The sequence below is a fragment of the Protopterus annectens genome, chromosome 10.part0 (assembly GCF_019279795.1).
Source record: "Protopterus annectens isolate FY-2018-M chromosome 10.part0, PAN1.0, whole genome shotgun sequence".
Taxonomy (NCBI): Eukaryota; Metazoa; Chordata; order Ceratodontiformes; family Protopteridae; genus Protopterus; species Protopterus annectens.
Window position 1 is genome coordinate 701197570 of NC_056744.1, and position 20546 is coordinate 701218115.

Sequence of the window (20546 nt, forward strand, 5' to 3'; positions counted from 1 at the left end):
TGGATGATTGTTGGATGGTGTGGCAGGGTGATCAACTATATGTGCATGAATTTATTCAATATCTTAATGAGAATAAATGGGGTATTCAGTTTACACTACATATTGAATATCAGGAAATTATATTTCTGGATGTTATCATTACCAGACAGGATGACCATACCTTAGAGACCAAGGTACACAGGAAATTTCCAGAATACAATATCCTATTACATGCCTCTAGTTATCATCCCCGCCACATCATCAACAACATCCCCAAATCACAATATTTACGCACTAAACATATTTGTTCCTCTGAACAAAGTCTTCAAACATACCAAAAAGACCATACCAATAGATTTCTTACCAGGGGATATCGTAAGGATTGTATTTCTCAGACCATAACTGAGGTAGACCAAATAGACAGATCTCATCTTTTACTATACCAAGATCGGCTTGGTCATGACAGTACAGAGAAATCACAGCCTATGAGGCTAGTAACCACTTTTGGGGCGAATACTTACAGGTTCAGAAACATCATTAATAACCATTGGGATATTTTGTTGGGTCATGACCAACTGAATGAAATACTTGGCCCTCGATGTTCATTTTCTTATAGAAGAGGCAGAACAATAAATTCACATTTAACCCATTATAAACGCTATTACCCACCGGTCACTTTACAAAAAACTCTATTTGGTGATATATTGACAGGTTGTGTTCCATGTGGTCATTGCAGTGCTTTCCCACACATATTTCAAACCAAGGAATTCACCAGCTGTAAAACTTCCAAACTTTACCAAATCAGATGTTTTGGGAATTGCAGTAGCAACTGGATTATTTATCTAGCCACCTACATTTGTTCTTCATTTTATGTTGGACAAACGTCTAGACCCTTTAGACATTGCATCAGTGAACATCTAAGCGAAATCAGAAATAAAAGAATTTCAAACGCTCTTTATAAACATACTTTAGTACACCAAACTGCTAAGTTCACGTTTACCATTATAGACAAAATACAAATGAATCGAACATCCAAAGCTGGCTGGCACAATATATTAAATAACAAAGAATTCTCTATTCAACCTTACCAGCCAATCAGTAAAACAGTCCACTGTACCAATCCAGGCATGTCCAAAGGGCAGTTTCAAGTGTACTCTCCAGTCCAACTGGTGAATCTGGGCATTTTGAGGCAATGTTATAATTGCCTCATGTACACCCTCTCCTCCTTCTACCAAACACTAATGCATGCGAGAGATGCAATTATACAGCCAAACTGGAGGCTAAGCTATCTCAACCCAAGACTGGACCAGGCCGTCAAGAGGAGAAGGGAATTACTTGCATCACACCACCAGTCTCACATAGACCTGTGAAACCAGCACCGGCAAAAAACACACATAAATACACGAAAACATACTCGGAGGCTCTAAATAAAAATCTGCAAAAGCAACAGAGACCTTCAAAGCAGACATCCAAGCAACCTCCACCCCCCCCTCCCAACTTAAACCATGAAACACATACTTCACAAAACCAGTGTGCCACACAATGACAGCCCTTAAGGCAAAATAACATACCCAACACACTAGTAATAGGTGACTCTATAGTCAGGCACACTAACGTCCCACTCACTAGACTGAACAAGGAGAAGGTTACTGTTAGCTGCCTGTTGGGTGCCAGGATCCGCCACATAACACAAGCACTCAGGTCACTCCAGAACAAGTACAAATATGACTCTGTCATTGCCCATGTTGGTGTGAATGACCTGAGCCGTACCTCCCTGGACTACATGAAAAGAGACATGGAGGAGCTCTCTAATCTCATAGCCCAGGCCGGTATGATCCTGACCTTGAGTAGTATCCTGCCCTCACCAAGAATGATACCATGGTATAGAGAAAAAATTGTCAATTTCAACAACTGGCTAAGCTTCTGGGGTCATTCAAAGGGGATCCAGTGTCTGTCAGCCTGGGATGACATGCTCGACAAGCCACACTGCTTCGCTAGAGACAGCTTGCACCTGTCACCCTTAGGTTTTCGAATACTGATCAAGGCTCTTGCCACCTCCATAGTGCCTTTTTTAGGCAAGGCTCAAAAGACAAACCCACCACTGTAAATAGCATAAGTAACAAAAAACTGAGGGTAATGCTACTCAGTGCCAGAAGTCTAAACCTCAAAATGCACGCATTCGAGGCATTCCTCAGTGTGGAGAAAATCAATATATGTGCAGTAACAGGAAACCTGGTTTAAGGCTCCAGAGAGCACCCCAGCACTACCAGGCTACAACTCATACCATACATTTGGGCCACAAAACCCAGACCAAAATACAAAAGGCAGGGGAGTATCCATATTCATCAAATGTACCCACACCTCCAGGTTTGTGGCACAGCACAATGCTTCAGAGATCATCCATGTGCAACTAACAACAGGCAAAACTGCTATTCAAATTATCACTTGCTACAGATCACCCACCATGTCCCAGGACCCCCACTCCGCATTCCTGGAAACACTGGGAAACACAAAGGTCCTACCAAGCACCTTGATATTGGGTGATTTCAATTACCCAAACATTAACTGGGAGAACTACTCAAGTACAAACTCCCTTGCCCAACATTTCCTAGAGTTTATAAACTCAAATGCCCTGGATCATATGGTTAGCACCCCCACCAGAGGTGACAACATATTGGACCTGGTCATCACCAACATGGGCGACCGGTGTTCCGCACCGGAGGTCAACCCCTTGCTGGTTAGATCTGATCATAAACTAATCACTCTGGATATCCACATTCCGGCACCACCCCCTGGACAAAGAAACCACCATGAAAAATGTTTCAAAAGCAAACTTCACGTTACTTAAGACAGAGGTGGGAAGTTTCAAAGCCCCCAAGCTGCAAAATCCTTTACTAATGCACTCTACGGGCACCTACAAGAATGCATGGATTGTGCTATCCCAAACAAAGCCAAGACTCACTCCTCTAAGAAAAGGAAACCAGTCTGGTGGATCTCTGCCATAAACAAGCTATACAGTAGGAGGAGGAAACTAGTACAGAAAAGAGAAAAATCCTAAGAAGGGAAGACATCCCTGATCAGTATCAGCAAGAAACTACGTTCCCTCATAAAATCATCCAAGGCTAGCTTCGAAAGAAAAATTGCCATGGACTCTAAAGATAACCACAAGGCATTCTTTAGCTTTGTCAAGAATCTAAGTGGCAATTCTCAGATCTGCTCGGAGTTAGTGCAGAATGGCACAAAATACACTGAACTGACCGATATAGCCAACATCCTGGCAAACAGGTTCAGTGAAAACTTCACCCTCAAAAGGGCCCATAACTATAAAAGAAGAATGTAGTGCCCCTGAAATCACATACACTCGAGTTAAAACAGCCATCTCCAAAGCCAAAAACACAGCATCAATGGGACCGGAGAGTGTCCCAGGCTGCGTCCTACACGAGCTCAAAGATGAACTAACCCCTCACCTAAACACACTGTTTAAACTCAGCCTCTCCACAGGCTACATGCCCACAGAGTGGGGCACAGCAACGTGGAGCTTTGCAACAGGTGACAAAGGTGAAGCCACAACGGACCCCCGGAACTATCACACTATAAGCCTGACTAGCTTTGTCTGCAAAGCTATGGAGCGCATCATCATGGATCTCATTAACAGAGACATTGGAAACCTCCAAACACTGGACCCTACCCAGTTCAGCTTTGTTAAGGGCAGATCATGCCTCCTAAACCTGGTGGACTTCTTTGAGACAGTTACCAAGGCTATAGATGAGGGAAAGGGGGTCCACACAGCCTACCTAGACCTCGCAAAGGCCTTCAACACCATTCCCCACTCAGGTATTATAGACAAGCTCACCAGCCTGAACATAAACCCCTACGTCACGAGATGGGTTGCCAACTGGCTCATGTGCAGAACCCACATGGTAAGAGTTGCAGGAGCTAGGTCTGACTCTAAACCGGTTACAAGTGGCATTCCCCAGGGCTCAGTCCTAGGACCCCTTCTCTTTGGCATATACTTCTCAGAGGTACAGGCAAGCATAGGAGGACTATGGCTGACCAAGTTCGCAGACGACTGCAAACTAGTGGCTATAATTGACTCTCCGGCTGACACAGACATCCTCCAAAAGGGTCTCACTGAGACAGATACCTAGTGTCAAAACCATGGCCTCAAGCTAAATACCTAAAAGTGCATAGTCATCCCCTTTGGAAAAAACAAAGTACCCACAAACTACCACATAGGTGGTAGCCCCGTAAATACAGAAGATGTAATAAGGGATCTAGGGACCCAGGTAGATAGTAACCTCTACTTTGATAATCACATTGCCAAAGTGGTTAGAAAATCCTTCTATGTGGCCCACCTAATCACAAAAGGGTTTGCATCCAGATCGAATTAGGTCATTGGGCCCCTCTATGCATCACTCATCAGACCCATTTGGGATGTACCTTACAAGACACCTGCAACAACTGGAAAGACCACAGAAGTACCGCACCAAGAGGATCACTGGCCTCAAGCAGATGCCCTATGCAGCTCGACTGAAGAAACTCCAGCTGTACTCGGTTGAATACCGCATACGCAGAGGTGATCTCTGCCTGACATACAAGGCCATGTCCAACCCAGAATTGATGGACATGCTCCACCTAAAGAAAACTGTATCCCCTCGAGCCACACGCTTCAGGGATCTAAACCTCACCACAACAATAAATAGGACATGCTGGAGGGATAGATTCCTGTCGCAGAGACTTCCCATGTTCTGGAACAAGATTCCAATCTACATTAGGCAGAGCTCCTCACTAACCCTCTTCAAGAGAAACTTTGACGAGTGGATGGGAAACAGAAAGTTTACCCCAGGGATCACTTCAATAGCTCTGCTGGACAGAGGCACAGGGAACTAATCTAAGGGGGGTGGAGAAAGCCAGCACATTTCGGCTAGGCTTATAAATGCCTTCAGGCAGATAGCCTAGTACTAACCTATGAACCTATAATCTGCATGTTGCCATCACCCGTGATAATTTGCACAATATTGTAGATATTTCTGAATCCTGGCCAAAATCACATTATATGCAGATGACTTAATGTTATTCATCACTTCAAAGCCAGGAATATCTTTTAGTCTTCTAAGTGAACTTCTAAACGAGTTTCAACTGTCATTAGGATTATCTATCATTTCTCTAAATAAACACAGTTTAATTTAAGACCAGTCCCATTACATTACCTAATCCAGAACATCTTAAAAATATAAAATAACCACTTCTTGACATAAGTTAAAATACAGTTCCATCCCAACTAGAATGTTGTCATAAAGTAATTATTAATAGTAACAAAACATTAACAAGAACTTCATACCTTGAAAGCCATTTATTTACCATTTCAACAAAGACTAAGTAACATCAAGGTGATTATTGTGCCTAAAGTTTAATATAATATATCGACGGTTCCTGCAGAACCACCAAATAAAACTGGTAAGTAATAGAATAAGATACTTTTAAAATTCATCTGGTTCCTATGCACTTCTCGAACTCATCTGATATACCACACTTGAGCAGAGAATAATGCAGACTTAGCATTTCGTAAATTGGAGATATGTGCAGAATCAGCCACAATGAATGTAATTCTCTGTTTGCTTAATCTGATGTATATTGCATCATGGACAAAACTACTAATGTGAATCACAAAAGTAGGGTACGGTTTCAGAAGACTGGACAAAACAGATGAATGTATTCTTTGTAAGGGTGGGATCAAGGCAGAGGATGAACATTTCTTTTAGTTTGCCCTGAATTGCAAGAAAAATTGTAAACTTTCTATGGAAGGAGAGAACTTTAGAATATCTTCAGACCAGCAGGGCAAAGGACAAGGGGTCTTCAACTCAAGTAACTATGATGTCTGCTCCCTGGAATGTTTCCCAAGTCAGAGAGACCAGGTAAACACCTTCTACCACAAGAAAGATACTCCTGGAACTTCTTAATGTAAAAGTACAGCAAAAGTAGCTGTCAAGTGCAGATTAACACCAAACATCTAAGCTCCTAAAAAGCCCCCTGCGTGTTTCCCAACTTGGACTGACCGGGATACTTCAATACTGCCACTAGAATAGCAGTCCCAGTCTTATAATGTAAAAACATGCTTTACTTAGCCAAAAGTCAAAAGGTATCAGAACCTTCTGTGCTTTCCAGCTCACAGACTAGGCTACCATCCAACTCCCACTGAATTTGCAGTCTCATCCTCCTTAATGTAAAAACACACATTAGTTTGCCAAAACTAAAAAGTATCAGAAACCAATCTTACAAGTAGCCACAAGTAATTACAAAGCAGTTCAGAGGCAAACAAGTCAGCAATAAGAAACACACACACTTTAAGGCAATTTCAAAGTACGCCAGCAGTTTTAGGGGAGGGCCTTCCCAGTTTCTTCTGTCAGTACCTAGTAAGATAATCAGACAATAAAAGACTGGGAGCAGCTTCTAGGGCCAGATTTACAGAAGACGAGAGTGGGGGCAGCTTCTAAGGCCACATAAACTGAAGGAGTAACAACTCAAAAGCCTCCAAGTATAACCACACAACAGGGATATGGTGGGAGCCAAATTCAGAAGAAATCTAGTCAAACTGCTGAGAAAGGAGGACACAGACAAAACACCTGAGCCCAGCCAGAAACCAAATAGCATTGAATATTATAAAAATGGCTTACATTAATAGCTTTAATTTCAGATAAAGACAAACACAACACATAAAACTGATTTAAATGGTAAGACAAGTGCAATATATTAAATTTAGTTTAAATGTACTTCCATGGATGCAAACTGTAGTGCTTTGTTTTCAAGCTTCCAAGCTTCCTGTTGTCCCAAGACTAAGATGGCCGACTGCGTACTGTAAAATACCAGGGGCCTGGGTTAATTACTGCAACCTCCAGATGCAATTCACACAGCTGGCCAAAGATGATTAAGGCTGGCCAATAAGGTGAGAAATAATGTCATGAATGATGTCTAATAAATCTCCAGAAGTGTGTTTTGCTTTAAGTAAAACAATGTTTTGGCTCCATCCTTCTGAGTCTGTTAGCTATTCCTTATAGAAGAAATATCTTTCTCACGCAAATTTAATTTGCACATACTGTCTGAAATTGTCCCCATAGGATGAAACCCATGATTCAGATTTAGATTCCACAGTTTGTTTACTAAGTTTAGACAAAATATCACTAATACTGTTTAATTACAGTGATATTTTTGATTGCCTGTTATAATGGTTGTAGTCGTTCTTTTAAAGATCAGCAAAACAGAATTTAGTCTCGTAATTATGTTGTCCCCCCGTTGAAGACTGCAGAACAACACAAATATAAATTAATTGTGCAGAGTCTTACACAACTATTTTTTTTGTGGAATATTAAATTATTAAAAATGCTTACATTACTCACAATGTACCTTGGTGTATGTTGCTTCTCTTTGAGCAATGGATGTCAATGTAATGATATTAGTGTGTGTGTGTGTGTGTGTGTGTGTGTGTGTGTGTGTGTGTGCGTGTGTGTTTCTTGGAAATGCAAAGCACGCATGAGAGTATAGTCAGTATCTGTAGTGGATGTGAATTCTTCACCTAAAAATAATAGCATAAAGTGAAGGAAAAGTATCTCTACATCATACAACTACCTTCCTTTCCTTAGCTGAAATGTAATGTAGTGTTATATAAGCTGTTGATGAACAAATACACAACTGAATGCATGTAAATGTAATTCAGTGCTGTAGTAGTGTTTGATGAAAGAGCACAGACTCAGTGCATGTAGCAGTTGGGGATCAGGATTAAACCAAGGTAAGGTGAATGCATTTGCTTTGAAATAATAAAAAAAAAAAAAAACATTGGTATTGATTGTGATAGGAGAAATCTGTGGGTCTGTCTTTATTCATTAATTTGATCACAGTCATACATCTAAGGTGCATATTACCACACTCTACAAGTTGACTGCAGATTGCATAAATGTCTATTTTTCTTTCTGCACCTGGGATATTATCGTCCAAATGTGTAAAGTGGTGCTGCTAATCCGGGAAGCAGTGCATGACTCATGGCTGGCACAACAATAGCTTTTTAAAAGTTAACTTTTAGTACTAAAAACTATTAAAAAGCTACATAAACGTTGGAAAACAAAAATAGAATACCTTCTTCATCAAGGTATCTATTCTTTTCAAATAAATAAGTGCAACACGATCATTTGGATGTGATCTTTAAGTCAGCACGTGATTTTGATAAAAGATGTATTGTCATCTTTTTGGTAGGTTCATGTCTTTTAGGTCTTACCTCCTTTTCTACATTGTAAAAGAAGAACATTTTATTGATTTATTTATTCATTGATTGTCAACTTTCATTCCATATCTTCATACGCTTTGCTATCCATGGAGGGAGTATACTAAGCTTAATGATTTTAATGCCTCGGTAAGTTAGAAGTAAGCTGGCTCATCTTGTAACAACTACCATCGCCTGATTTTGGAGCTTCTCAACTAGAAACAGTAGCAAGCTGCTTGCTACCAGGAGACACTGAAGCACTTCAGTCCTGCAGTGCTGACCACAAAAAATTTCTTTTCCCATATACTGGTACTGCACTACTATCTGATCAGCATCTCCTGATACTAGTACTGCACTACCAACCGATCAGCATATCCCGACAACAGTACTGCACTACTCACCAATCAGCATCCCCTGATATTAGTACTGCACTACCATCCAATCAGCGTCTGCTGATACCAGTACTGCACTATCAACCGATCGGTGTCTCCTGATACCAGTACTGCACTACCAACTGATCAGTATCACCTGATAACAATACCCCACTACCAAGCATCTCCTGATACCAGGACTGCAGTACCAATTGATCAGCATCTCCTGATACCAGTACTGCATTACCAACCGATCAGCATCTCCTGATACCAGTACTGCAGCATCAACTGATCAGCATATCCTGATACCAGTACTGCACTACCAACCGATCGGCATCTCCTGATGCCAGTACTGCAGTATCAACTGATCAGCATCTCCTGATACCAGTACTGTACTACCAACCAACCAGTATCTCCTGATACCAGTACTGTACTACCAACCAACCAGTATCTCCTGATATCAATACTGCACTACCAACTGATCAGTATCTCCTGATACCAGTACAGCACTAAAGGCCAGTCATCATATCCTGGTATCTGTACTGCACTACCAACTGATCAGCATCTCCTGGTACCAATACTGCACTACCAACTGATCAGCATCTCCTGATACCAGTACTTTACTACCAACTGATCAGCATCTCCTGGTACCAGTACTGCACTACCAACTGATCAGCATCTCCTGATACCAGTACTGCAGTACCAATTGATCAGCATCTCCTGATACCAGTACTACACTACCATATGATCAGCATTTCCTGATATGGGTACTTTATTACCTTCTGATCAGCATGTCCTGATTCCAGTACTGCACTACTAACTGATCATCATCTCCTGATACCAGTACTGCAATACCAACTGCGCAGCATTTCCTGATACCAATACTTTACTACCAACTAATCAGCATTCCTGATTGTATCCCAAGCATCGATTAACCGGAAGAGCTGAGCTTGCATCCAGTTGCTCCTTAACCCTAACCTCCCTGATGCACCTTAAACCTAAACTCCCCTTCTCATCTCTAACCTTACACTCCCTTCCTGCTTCATAATCTTAAAACTGTCCTTCTGCTCTCTAAGTGTAAATTCCATTCCCGATTGCTGACTGAAATCTTAATCTACATTCCCACTCTCTCCGTACAGCTGCTGCATTGACTAATGTGTCCAAGTAAGGCGTGTCACCTACTTTCTCTGTACTGCTAATGTAGTGTGAGTGTGATTATCAGCCCTTTTGAACTACAAGACCTTGTATCCCTGGCTTACAACAATGGTCTTTGAGTGAATGGGACATGAGCAGTTATAGTAGAACCATATACACATTTCCTTTTTAACCATGTTTATTCTCTCCAGCATTGCCTAAATTGCTCAGTTCCTGCCCTTCTTTATTTTTTTTTTAATCATTAATTAGTTCACTGAAATTCACCCTGCTTGTTCATTTCAACATTTGATGATTATACCACATTTTCAGAGAGACCTTTCTTGTATATTGGTAATTGCAGTGTTTGAACATCAGTATTTTACATTGATTAGTAATTTATTTTTCATTGCTTTACAAATGTCTGTATGCGCTGTTACCCAAACTATTAATTATGTGGTCATTAAAGTAATTTTGCCCCAGTTTCATGCTGTTAAACTGTTTTAAAATACAGATACTTCCATGAAGTATTTTGTATTGTGAACAGTTAGTTGTACTTGTATAAAATACCTAGTCTACCTTCTTGTACAACACTTTTTCCCTATGCTTACTATGACACACAGTCCTTTCCCATCATTTTTGCAAAGTTTTGTTTTTTTCCCCGCAAATGAAGGTGGCACATAAATGTACAATGTGACCTCAACACCTTGTGTTATATATTTCCCAGTTGTTCTCAGAGCCAGAGTTCCTACATGCATGACTTCAAATTACTCTAGCTGTTGTGTAACTAGTTCAGACAGAATATGTGTGCGAGCTTCTGCGTGTACAGGAACAAAGGAACAATACTAGGAAAGCAGTCATGAGGACCAAAAGATACCTAACCATGTACACCTTTAAGGGGGCACACTCAAATGTTTGTGCCTCCATTTTTAAGTACTTAATAGTGCTTACCTTTCAAACTGGCAGTTCTGGTATAAATCTGTGTTTGCCCATTTGTCAATAAGTTTGCAAATCAAGTAGAAGAAAGCATGATTTATTCTGCTTATATAGTATTTTTAATGATGTAGTGCTCTTTATGCCTTGTAGAAGGTGGCTTTTTTTCTTGTACCTTAAGGGTGCTTAGTTTAACAATTGGATAGTCTGAGGTACATATGAGCCTAAGTATTGCTAAATGCCATATTTCCTATTTAGAATAGTATTGAATTTGTTGGAAAGAGTCATATACTACCTGGCAAAAGTAGATGCAGGTGAAACTTCATGACTGTACCCCCAGTGCAATTAACAGCTCAGACACCGGAATGATGAGAGTGAGTGGCAAATGGAGGCCCATGCATCCTGAGGAGAGGAATAGGCCTACTGCACTGCTGTCCCCCTCAGCAAGCTGGGATGCTTCAGCAACGTGCAGCTGAATCAATTCATAGTATCTGTGTGCTGCACGCACGCCAGGCAGCAGTATGTATAGACATGAGTCTATTCCCCTAAGCACCAACTTGCCACCATGGGTATGAGGTTAAGCTGGAGAGGCTTGGATCCTCATGACTGCTATAGTCAACCATATTGTCAGTTATTGTTTGTGAGTGGCCAGTTAAGTAAAAAGTTTTAATTTTTAATATGCCTCTTCAGCCGTCATCATTGTGGCAATTTATAGTAAAGTATTAATAAAGCAATTTAGTTGGGAAGTATACACTGGACTACAGTAAGTTTTGACTCCCTTCATTATCATAAAACCATTCTGTAAATACAAACTTCAGCAGATGTTTCACTCCAGCATTTCAAAGTACCTCATAACTGTGAGAGCTTTTATGTTTCGGATTTAGGATAAAATGTTTTCCCCAATTCTTAAATGACGATTTGTCTAACATAACCACTAATACAAACTAGCTTTACTGTGACAAATATTTTTTTATCCGTTGTCTGACTTTAGAGGGAGCACACTGTGCTCTGAAATCTGTAATTGCATTTGTTTCTTCCAGCATTTTTAGGGATAACATTTATGGAAAAGGAGTACAAGACAACACCCACAAACAACATTGTGTCGTGTAATAACCATTTAATTTTCAAACCATATTATTTCTGGATTATAGTGTTCTCTTGCTTTGTTTTTTAGGTTTTATGATAAGAAGTATCAAGTGTTTCTAAAGCTTGTTGACCACCAGAGGGAGTATAAGACCATTATGGAAGGACCATAGTCACTTCAAAGCTTCAGTACTTCACAAAGCAAAAGACAGAGAATGGAAACACTGGGACATATCAACATAGTACAGAAAGAACACTTTTTATAATGACTTATTTTCTTTATGTTAATTTATTCAACTTAGTACTTATCTTTTTGTATTATATGTTTTTATACACGTTTGTAAGAGTTGCATATTAATGCAGATTTGACATTTATACCTCAGGGCCCATATTTTATGGCACTGTAAAACTGATCTCAGGTATTACTCCTTTGTTTTGTGTACATGTGTGGTCATCAGTAAGATCTCAGTTATTCCTTTGTAGGAGCCACTATTTAGATATTTGTTAAATCATGCGAAAATGTACATTTCAAATCAGACACCAGTACAAGAGTCGTCCATTGCACATAACATGCAATGTAAAGACATTAAGTCAAATCTCTTCAAAAAATGTTTAGTAATATTCATGTCTATTTCTGATGTCAAATATGGCTTTGTCTATATATGTATGCTGAAGCGTTTACTTCAAATCTGAAACCTAATTTTTATTGTACGGCACACAGCAACCATTCAGGACACCACAATACTGTGATCGAATGGTTTAGCGATGTGTTAAAGTTTTTAATATTCCTTTTACTTGTGTGTGGACAGCTGAATGAACTTTTTGTGAACCCAACTTTTGGCATGCCACTGAAGCCTCTGACCCTTAGTAAACCCTGTTGTAGTTTCACTCGGTTCTGCATAAACAGCAGCCCTCAAACTAATTAAACTCTGCACTGGAACACTCTAACCACAGTGCAGGATTTCAGTTCAAGTGAAGGTTTCATATCCTTTTTTTTCATGTTGGCAGTGCACACATACACCTGATAAAATGTTACATGTTAAATATGTCTCAAGCAGAGATTCTCATGTCAGTTTGGTTAACTAAGGAATTTGAGATGTTCTCAGTGTTTGTCCTTAGTTACACTTAAAAATGAAGTACTAAAAATCGTAAACAGTAACTAGAAAGTGTATTTTTATTTGGTGTAGTTTTTGCTATTAAAACTTTTTCTGATAATTCATTATTGTATTTTATTTTGTTGCAGTACATTCTGTTTATTCATATCTATGTGATTCACATCAAGATAAATTTGTGTGCAAGAAGTATACCAAGTTTTGTAGAGCTCTCTCACTCTCTCTCTGTAGGATTTAGTGACTGTTCCCGAATTCTGGCTTGCTGTAGTGTTAAAACCAGCATTAAAAAACAGATTACTCAGTGGTGCGGTAATGTTATAGACAGGGATTATTTCACAGTCATCATAATCCACTGTTCTAACAAACATATCACTAAAATATTATGATAATAAACAGATGTTGCTTGTCATATGTAGTGTTGCTTTCAAAACTTTATTTATTAAGTTACCTTGGGAAATGTTTCAATACATTGGCTAAATGCACATTGGCACTTGGGTGTTTAATAATGCACTCCAACCAACAAGCTAGTCCAAGTAAGTATAGGCATTATGTATTCTCAAATGAATCAAAGTCATAAATGGGCCCATATTGTGATGTATGGTGCCATAGTTACCATTGCTGCCCCACAACTATTGATTATTTGGTTCAGTTCCTCACAGGAGTGCCTTCTGCATAGATATTTTATGTCTCCCTGTGTGTTTTTGTCAGGGTCTCCAGTTTCTTACCACCTCTAAGGACTGATCAGTAGGTGAATTGGCAATTCTAAATTGCTCATATGTATGTGTGTGTCACCTGTGATGGACAGGTGTCCAATCCAAGAGTCATTCTTTGCCTTATCCTAGTTCCTTACTGGGATAGGCTGTGAGTCTTGTAGTTATCGTGCAATATTTTATATGCTGTACTACTTACCATTTTTTGTAAACAGCAGCTTCTGTTCTAGACTAAAAACTCAACCAGATCTGATCTTTCACATAGCACTCCCTTATCCTTTTCACTTTGTCCTATACTCTGTTATCAATGCCTAGTAGGGAAGACAGTCTCTGACCTGCAGTCCAAACTTCTACATGGCCTCATCCACTCTAATACCTTTCCCTCTCTAGTTATTTGCTCCCAGTAAATTCCAGCACCATCTTGCCTGCTTTCTATTCCCGTATTTGCAGTCATCCATATTGGTGAAATTTCCTTTCTCTATTCCCATGTTGGCTTAGAATTTAGAATACTTTCTTGTACTTATTGAACAGATAATATAATATTCTGTATGGCTGTTATTCTCCTTAAGGATCTACATCCCAAATTGTACCCTCTGCTTATTTTTCCAAATCCCCCCATTATCATCACCCCTTTCCATTTTGCTTTATGTCCTTTTGCTTGCATTTTGTAGAATAGCCTTAACTACATAGCTCTAAAGTATTCATTCAAATCAGGAAATCCTAGACCACCTTGGTCTCTGGGGAGGAACAACTTATCCCACATAAGTCTTGCCCTATTCCCTTCACAAGTGAATTCCTTCAACTCTATTAATTATCATCTGCTACTTCTCCTCTGGCTGATAGAAATGTGCTTGACCTGTGTATAATACTAAAGGACTAAAAACATCTTCACTGCTTTTTATCTTGCTCTCCGTATCCGTGATCAGGAGCTTCAGGTTTCTCAGTTCTTGCATTGTCTTTTGTTGATTCTCTTCACAGATGTCTGTAGCTGCCATAACAGGATCGATCCTTATAAAGTGATGCAACTCCACGTGTGAAGCTCAAAAAACTGAAAAACAACCATTCGCCAATACTGGAAGCTGGCTTACATTGAAGCGTTATGTCTCTCTTCCTTTGAGGTACATTTTCTGGCTTTCAGATCTCATTAGAGAAACTATCTCTACAAATTCAGATTATATGATTAGAACTAGCTGTCAGTGCTCGCTCATTTGTAGCTGTTTTTTTTTTTTTTTATATATAAATTGTAATTTTTGTACAAGATAATTTTTATTGAAAAAATATTTCTGGAATTCTCATTACATGGCTAACTAGCTTGTAGTAAGTTCAAGAGCAACTTAAATGAAAGTTACATTCCAGACAAAAGCCATCAGAATTCACTACATGATGCTGTGCATGAAACATAATAAAAGAATCAGAAAGTGAGAAAAGCACAAAGCAATGTCCCTTATTTGCAGTACCTATCACACAGTCATAAAATGCAGTTGTGAAACATTTAGCCCAATTCAGAAAGTCGTGCACCTCGTGTTAGCCAGTTCTGATTCAGGCTGTGTTCATCCATTGTGGTAAAGGTAAGTGCTAGGACATTTAGCGTTCAGGTTGTGTTATTTTATTTTGGTGTTTGTTGACCAGGAATGTCTGACTGAGCCTTAGCCCATTTTCAGCGGAGGCCGGGGGGGGGGGCATGCAGAAATTCAAGCAAGCAGAGGATAATAGTTATTACATGAAAGTTAAAATGCATAGTAAATATACAATTAGTATGATTAAGTAAATAACAGAGAAACATTTGACATACAGTACAACAATATGTGGATTGTAAGGGAGTTGGTAAGATAATATCAATGTACGGTGAACATAACTATTGCAAGTAGCATACAGGGTACAGAGAAAAATTAAAACTAGAAAAGAAAAGTGTAGTCTATATGCAGAAAAGAGAGGACAAGGATAAAATGGGGAAAAGAGAGAACAGCGATAAGAGGATGGAAGAGGGGAGAAAGAGTTAGTTTGTGCTTTGGCATGTGCAAATTCATGACTTTAGTAGGTTTTCTTTTAAGGCTTTTTGTTAGTTGTGTGAGTGTTTGTGTGCATGTGTGTATGGGTTGGGGTGGCTGCCATACTGACACACATCCCTAGATTAACAAGTAAAGCCTGCAGCTTTGGATCAGTTCAGACCACTAGCCGCCAGGGATAATCTTTATCATTGTGCTTTAATGACACTTACACGTAACATAGGTTGAGGGGACTACTAGACACCAGAGAGACACCAGAGAGAACTCATATCTTGTGCCTTAATGGCAGTTAAACATTATGAGGATCAGGGAAAACCACTAAATACCAGGAAGAACTCTTACATCTCATGCCTTAAAGGTCCTTAAACATAACAGGGATTAGAGGACATGGGTCAGGAGAAGACTTGGAGCCAGGGTACTCTACAGTGCATGTCTTAATGGGACTTAATTAAAAGAAAATGTGGTGTGAGGAATGATAAGATATGAGTGGTACTTATAAGTAGCGTTCCTTAATGGCACTAAAAAGAATTCCAACTCTGTACCCTTTCACCGATTCCTCTGCATCACCACTTGACACCAGGCATGACTTGTAAAAAAAAAAAGATAAACCACAAAAGGGTTGCCCCAGCACTCTTGCCATAGAAACCTCAGCATTGACCCACTCAGGCTGTTAGTGCAACAGGGTTTTCTTTTTAACATATAATGAGGATCTTGGGCATAATTCAATGCCTGGAATGGTTTCTGATGTATGAGAGGAACAAGAGGCATTATGTATACTTCTCAACCCTTTTCTGTAAGGTATCAAGACTAAGGCAAAGTTAAAGTGGACAAAATCAGGGACAGATTTCAATTAGTCCTTGTACAAACTTAGAAAGTTGCTAGTATGACAGCTTTTGTACTACAGTGGATCCATTGGATGAGATGTTAAACCGAAGATCCCAGGGCACCTTTCAAAAAGAGTAAAGGTAGTTCCCTGATGTCATGGTCAATTTTCCCCTAATAGTATAAATACCAGCTCAGTCTCACATGAAAAGAGGCTACTAGCCTAGTGTGACTAACTTGGTCAACAAAGTATAAATAAAATAATAAAAAAATGTAGTGTGAAACTCTAATGTCTGGCATTAATGACTAACTGTAGTCATATGTGGTTTAAAAGAGTGGGAAAAAGGAGATACTGGCAAAGCTCTTACAATGCAGAAACAGGTATGGGGTATGTGTGTGGAGTGAGAAAGAATGCTTGTCCTAACATGATGCATCAACCACCACTGTTAACCAGTGTAGGAAAGTGCTAATCTGCACTCACGGTAGTTAACAGCGATTCAGAGACATTTAAACTATTTAATAATGAGGTCTTTCCTCTTTGGGGCTAACATTTTTCCGAATCCATTAGTACCTCATTATGTAAACAGTGCCTTTTTACCTAAAAACTAGCCATGGTAGGGGGTCTATCTAAAAACCCAGGATTGTCTGTACAGAGAATACATTATCACAGAAAAAAAGGTATAAATAAGAGTTCTGTCTGTAAATTATATTGTTTGCAGGCTATCATACTAGTGTGTGAATTCATTTTATGGGGGCTGAGTTGGACAATGGTTTGCAGTAGCTAAGTAATAGCTCAACTACACCAAATTAAGCAATTTTTTCTCTTCACAGTTCAGAACTGCTTGCAAACCTGGATAGGATACAAGAAATATCAGCTGCATGAACAGACCAATAAGAACTGCTGTCTTAGGTTACAGCCAACAAGAGCATGGGCTAGGGTAGCAACAAACACTCTGAAATGACCAGCTGAAGAACTGAGGTATGAATCTGCTAGCCAAATTTACTTATACTCCCTTATCACAGTCCCTGTTGACCATATTGCTAAGACAGAAATAAACTTGCCATGATGATTAAGGGCAGCTCTGTTTCAGCCAACCATTTCAAAGTGTTTGCTACCATCATTATCTGAAGTGACAAACCATATATATGTTTTGATGAATTTGCACAGAGCAATATATTTGCATTATATTATGTGATGTTTTGGTTTGCTATCAAAATGTTGAAAGTCACAACTTATTTGAATCACTTAAGTGACTCATTAGGTTGAATTTTGCAATGTATTGCAAAATGCTGAAAATGACTAAAGCAATGTTTGACATTTGAACATGTTTGAAGCCTCCAACATTAATTACCACTGTAGCCCATGATGTACTGTACTGCTGCACTAAAACAATATGTTAATTTATTTCTAAATAACAATAGTATAAAACCACTTAACCTATTTGCATTTACATTTTTGCAGGGAGCAAGCCCTACTGCACCCCCCATGTAAGAGGCTGTGGCCCCACACCCCCTGCACATTAAATATGCCAACTCTGAAATTGCACTACAGTAAAGACAAGGGCAAACTTCCTGATACCGTGTTCTCCAATCAAAACGTTGACCTCTAAAACGTGATTACACAACATTGAATCTGCTCTTGACTTTCGGTTTACTTTATTTGGAGTATCTTGATTTGCAATTTGTTCCACTCGATCAAATGATTCCACATATGTGGAATCTGAGTGTCATTTCACATTTTGATAGTAAACTGATATTATATTCTTCTTCTTCTTTCGTCTGCTCCCGTTAGGGGTCGCCACAGCAGATCAACTGTTTCCATTTCCTCCTTTCCTCTGCATCTTGCTCTGTCACACCAACCACCTGCATATCCTCTCTCACCACATCCATAAACCTTATCTTAGCCCTTCCTCTTTTCCTGTTACCTGGCAGCTTCATCCTTAGCATCTTTTTCACAGTATACTCTGCATCCCTCCTCAGCACATGTCCAAACCAACGTAATCTTGCCTCTCTGGCTTTGTCTCCAAACCTTCCAACCTGGGCTGTCCCTCTAATATACTTATTCCTAATCCTGTCCATCCTTGTCACACCCAGTGCAAATCTTAACATCTTCAACTCTGCCATGTCAAGCTCTGACTCCTGCCTTTTTGTCAATGCCACTGTCTCCAACCGTATAACATAGCTGGTCTCACTACCCTCTTGTAGACTTTCCCTTTCACTCTTACTGGTACTCGTCTGTCACAAATTACTCCTGACATTCTTCTCCACCCACTCCATCCTGCCTGTACTCTCTTCTTCACCTCTCTTCCACACTCACCATTACTCTGAACTGTTGATCCCAAGTACTTAAACTCATTCACCTTCGCCACCTCTACTCCCTGCATCCTCACCATTTCTCTATCCTTCCTCTCATTCACACACATATATTCTGTCTTAGTCCTGCTGACCTTCATTCCTCTTCTCTCTAGAGCATATCTCCACCTCTCCAGGGTCTCCTCCACCTGTTCCCTACTCTCACTACAGATCACAATGTCATCTGCAAACATCATAGTCCACGGGGACTCCTGTCTGATCTCGTCTGTCAACCTGTCCATCACCAAACCAATATTATATTATATTATATTATTTAACTTTGATTTTCTAGGCAGACCTCTGATGTAGTCGGACAATTTTCAGGTCAGCTTTATGAGTATGAAAATCTGAAAATTTGACAGTCATTGAGGTAAATACAATACATAAAAATGAACAGAAAATGTTTTCAGCATTTGAACTTTTGACAAGAGATTTTGCACTCAAAGAGTAACAAAGATTAACTTTCAAAGTTTCACAAAATGGTGTGATCAGTAGAGTTACAGAGCAGGCTATTATTTTCATACTGGGAGGTCACCATCTTGAGAGTTGGAACCTATTGGTTGGACAAGAAGAATAAAGTGGTTGAGGCCTTAGCCAACAATGACCATACCATTATATAGTTTGGAGTAGGAGTGATAACTAGAAGGCAAGGACCAAGAAAGTGTTGTGGGGCTACAGGGTAGCAAATTATCTGGATCTAGCAAAAAAAGAGCTAAGAAGCTAGAGGGAAATTAAAGGGACATGAATACTAGGGAATGGGTCAGAGGTGGGGTGCTCAGGGCTTTGAAAGGAGAATTGAGAGGGCAAAATGGTAAGGAGAATAATGCTTTTGTGTTATGACTTAGTAAGATCTTTCTAATCAAAAACTGACAGAGGCCTTTTGGTTGCAAACAGACCACATCTACATTTGTAAGTCTTACATTAACTAGCTTAACCATATAATACATTTCTGTACTAATGCTATAATTAGAGTATGCTTCTGTACTAATTCTATAATTAATTAGACTTGTCATAAAATACATGCATTCCTTGATGTACATGTAAATTCTGAAGGTGTAAGCAATATTGTTCCCTGGCAGATAATGAATATTCAAATACTACAATTCCAACAATCTGACACTAAACAAAAACACTGACAACATTCCATCCTCTTTTAAATATCTTCCATCCACAAGGATGTGTTGGTGTTGGCCATCTAGCTATGCAGTAGTAGTTTAATAAAGATGCTTTAACATTCTCGATCTGTAAGTGCTACATTGTATAGCACTTTGAACTGCTGCTAGGCCATAAGATACTAGTGAAGGGCAAAGGACTCAAAAGGAAAAAGAGGTGATCTGATGACAAATCAAAATCTGCAGTCCCATAGTAAAGCATTGAATTATAGGGCTCTCAGTTGGTGTAACTAAGTTCTAACAGTTGTAGTTCAACTCCCCTCCACTCCACTATTCTGTTACTAGTCAGGGATGGAAAATTTAAAAAGAAAATGAACTTGTCCCATGGAAAAAAAGAACTTTCCTATCCTTTCCTATCCTGACCAATGCTGGAATGATAACTGTATCCCACCAGAGAATCATTGATTTTCAAGAATTTCAAATACTGTAACCATGGGCATATCACTGGATTTTCAGTAGACCATGTATAAGTGCAAATCTAGAATACTGAGTGTTGTGGTTTTGCAAAGTCCAGTGTTCTTCATCATCACCTGAAACTGTTACTACCACTAAATATGATAAAAGTAAAAAGCTTTCCATTATCTCTGAGTATATCCCTGGGCTGTTTGTGACATTAGAAAAATT

General features: G+C 39.5%; 1 protein-coding gene across 2 annotated transcripts in view; it reads left to right on the top strand.

Moving 5' to 3' along the window:
- FGGY (FGGY carbohydrate kinase domain containing) overlaps positions 1–12965 on the top strand; it is a 2391991-nt gene extending 2379026 nt beyond the window's left edge. For both annotated transcript variants that reach the window (XM_044085530.1, XM_044085531.1), the window contains one exon: positions 11840–12965. In XM_044085530.1, the coding sequence (XP_043941465.1) occupies positions 11840–11921 (82 nt within the window). In that variant the 3' untranslated portion in view covers positions 11922–12965. The remainder of the gene's footprint in view (positions 1–11839) is intronic.
- The last annotated feature ends 7581 nt before the right edge of the window (positions 12966–20546 follow it).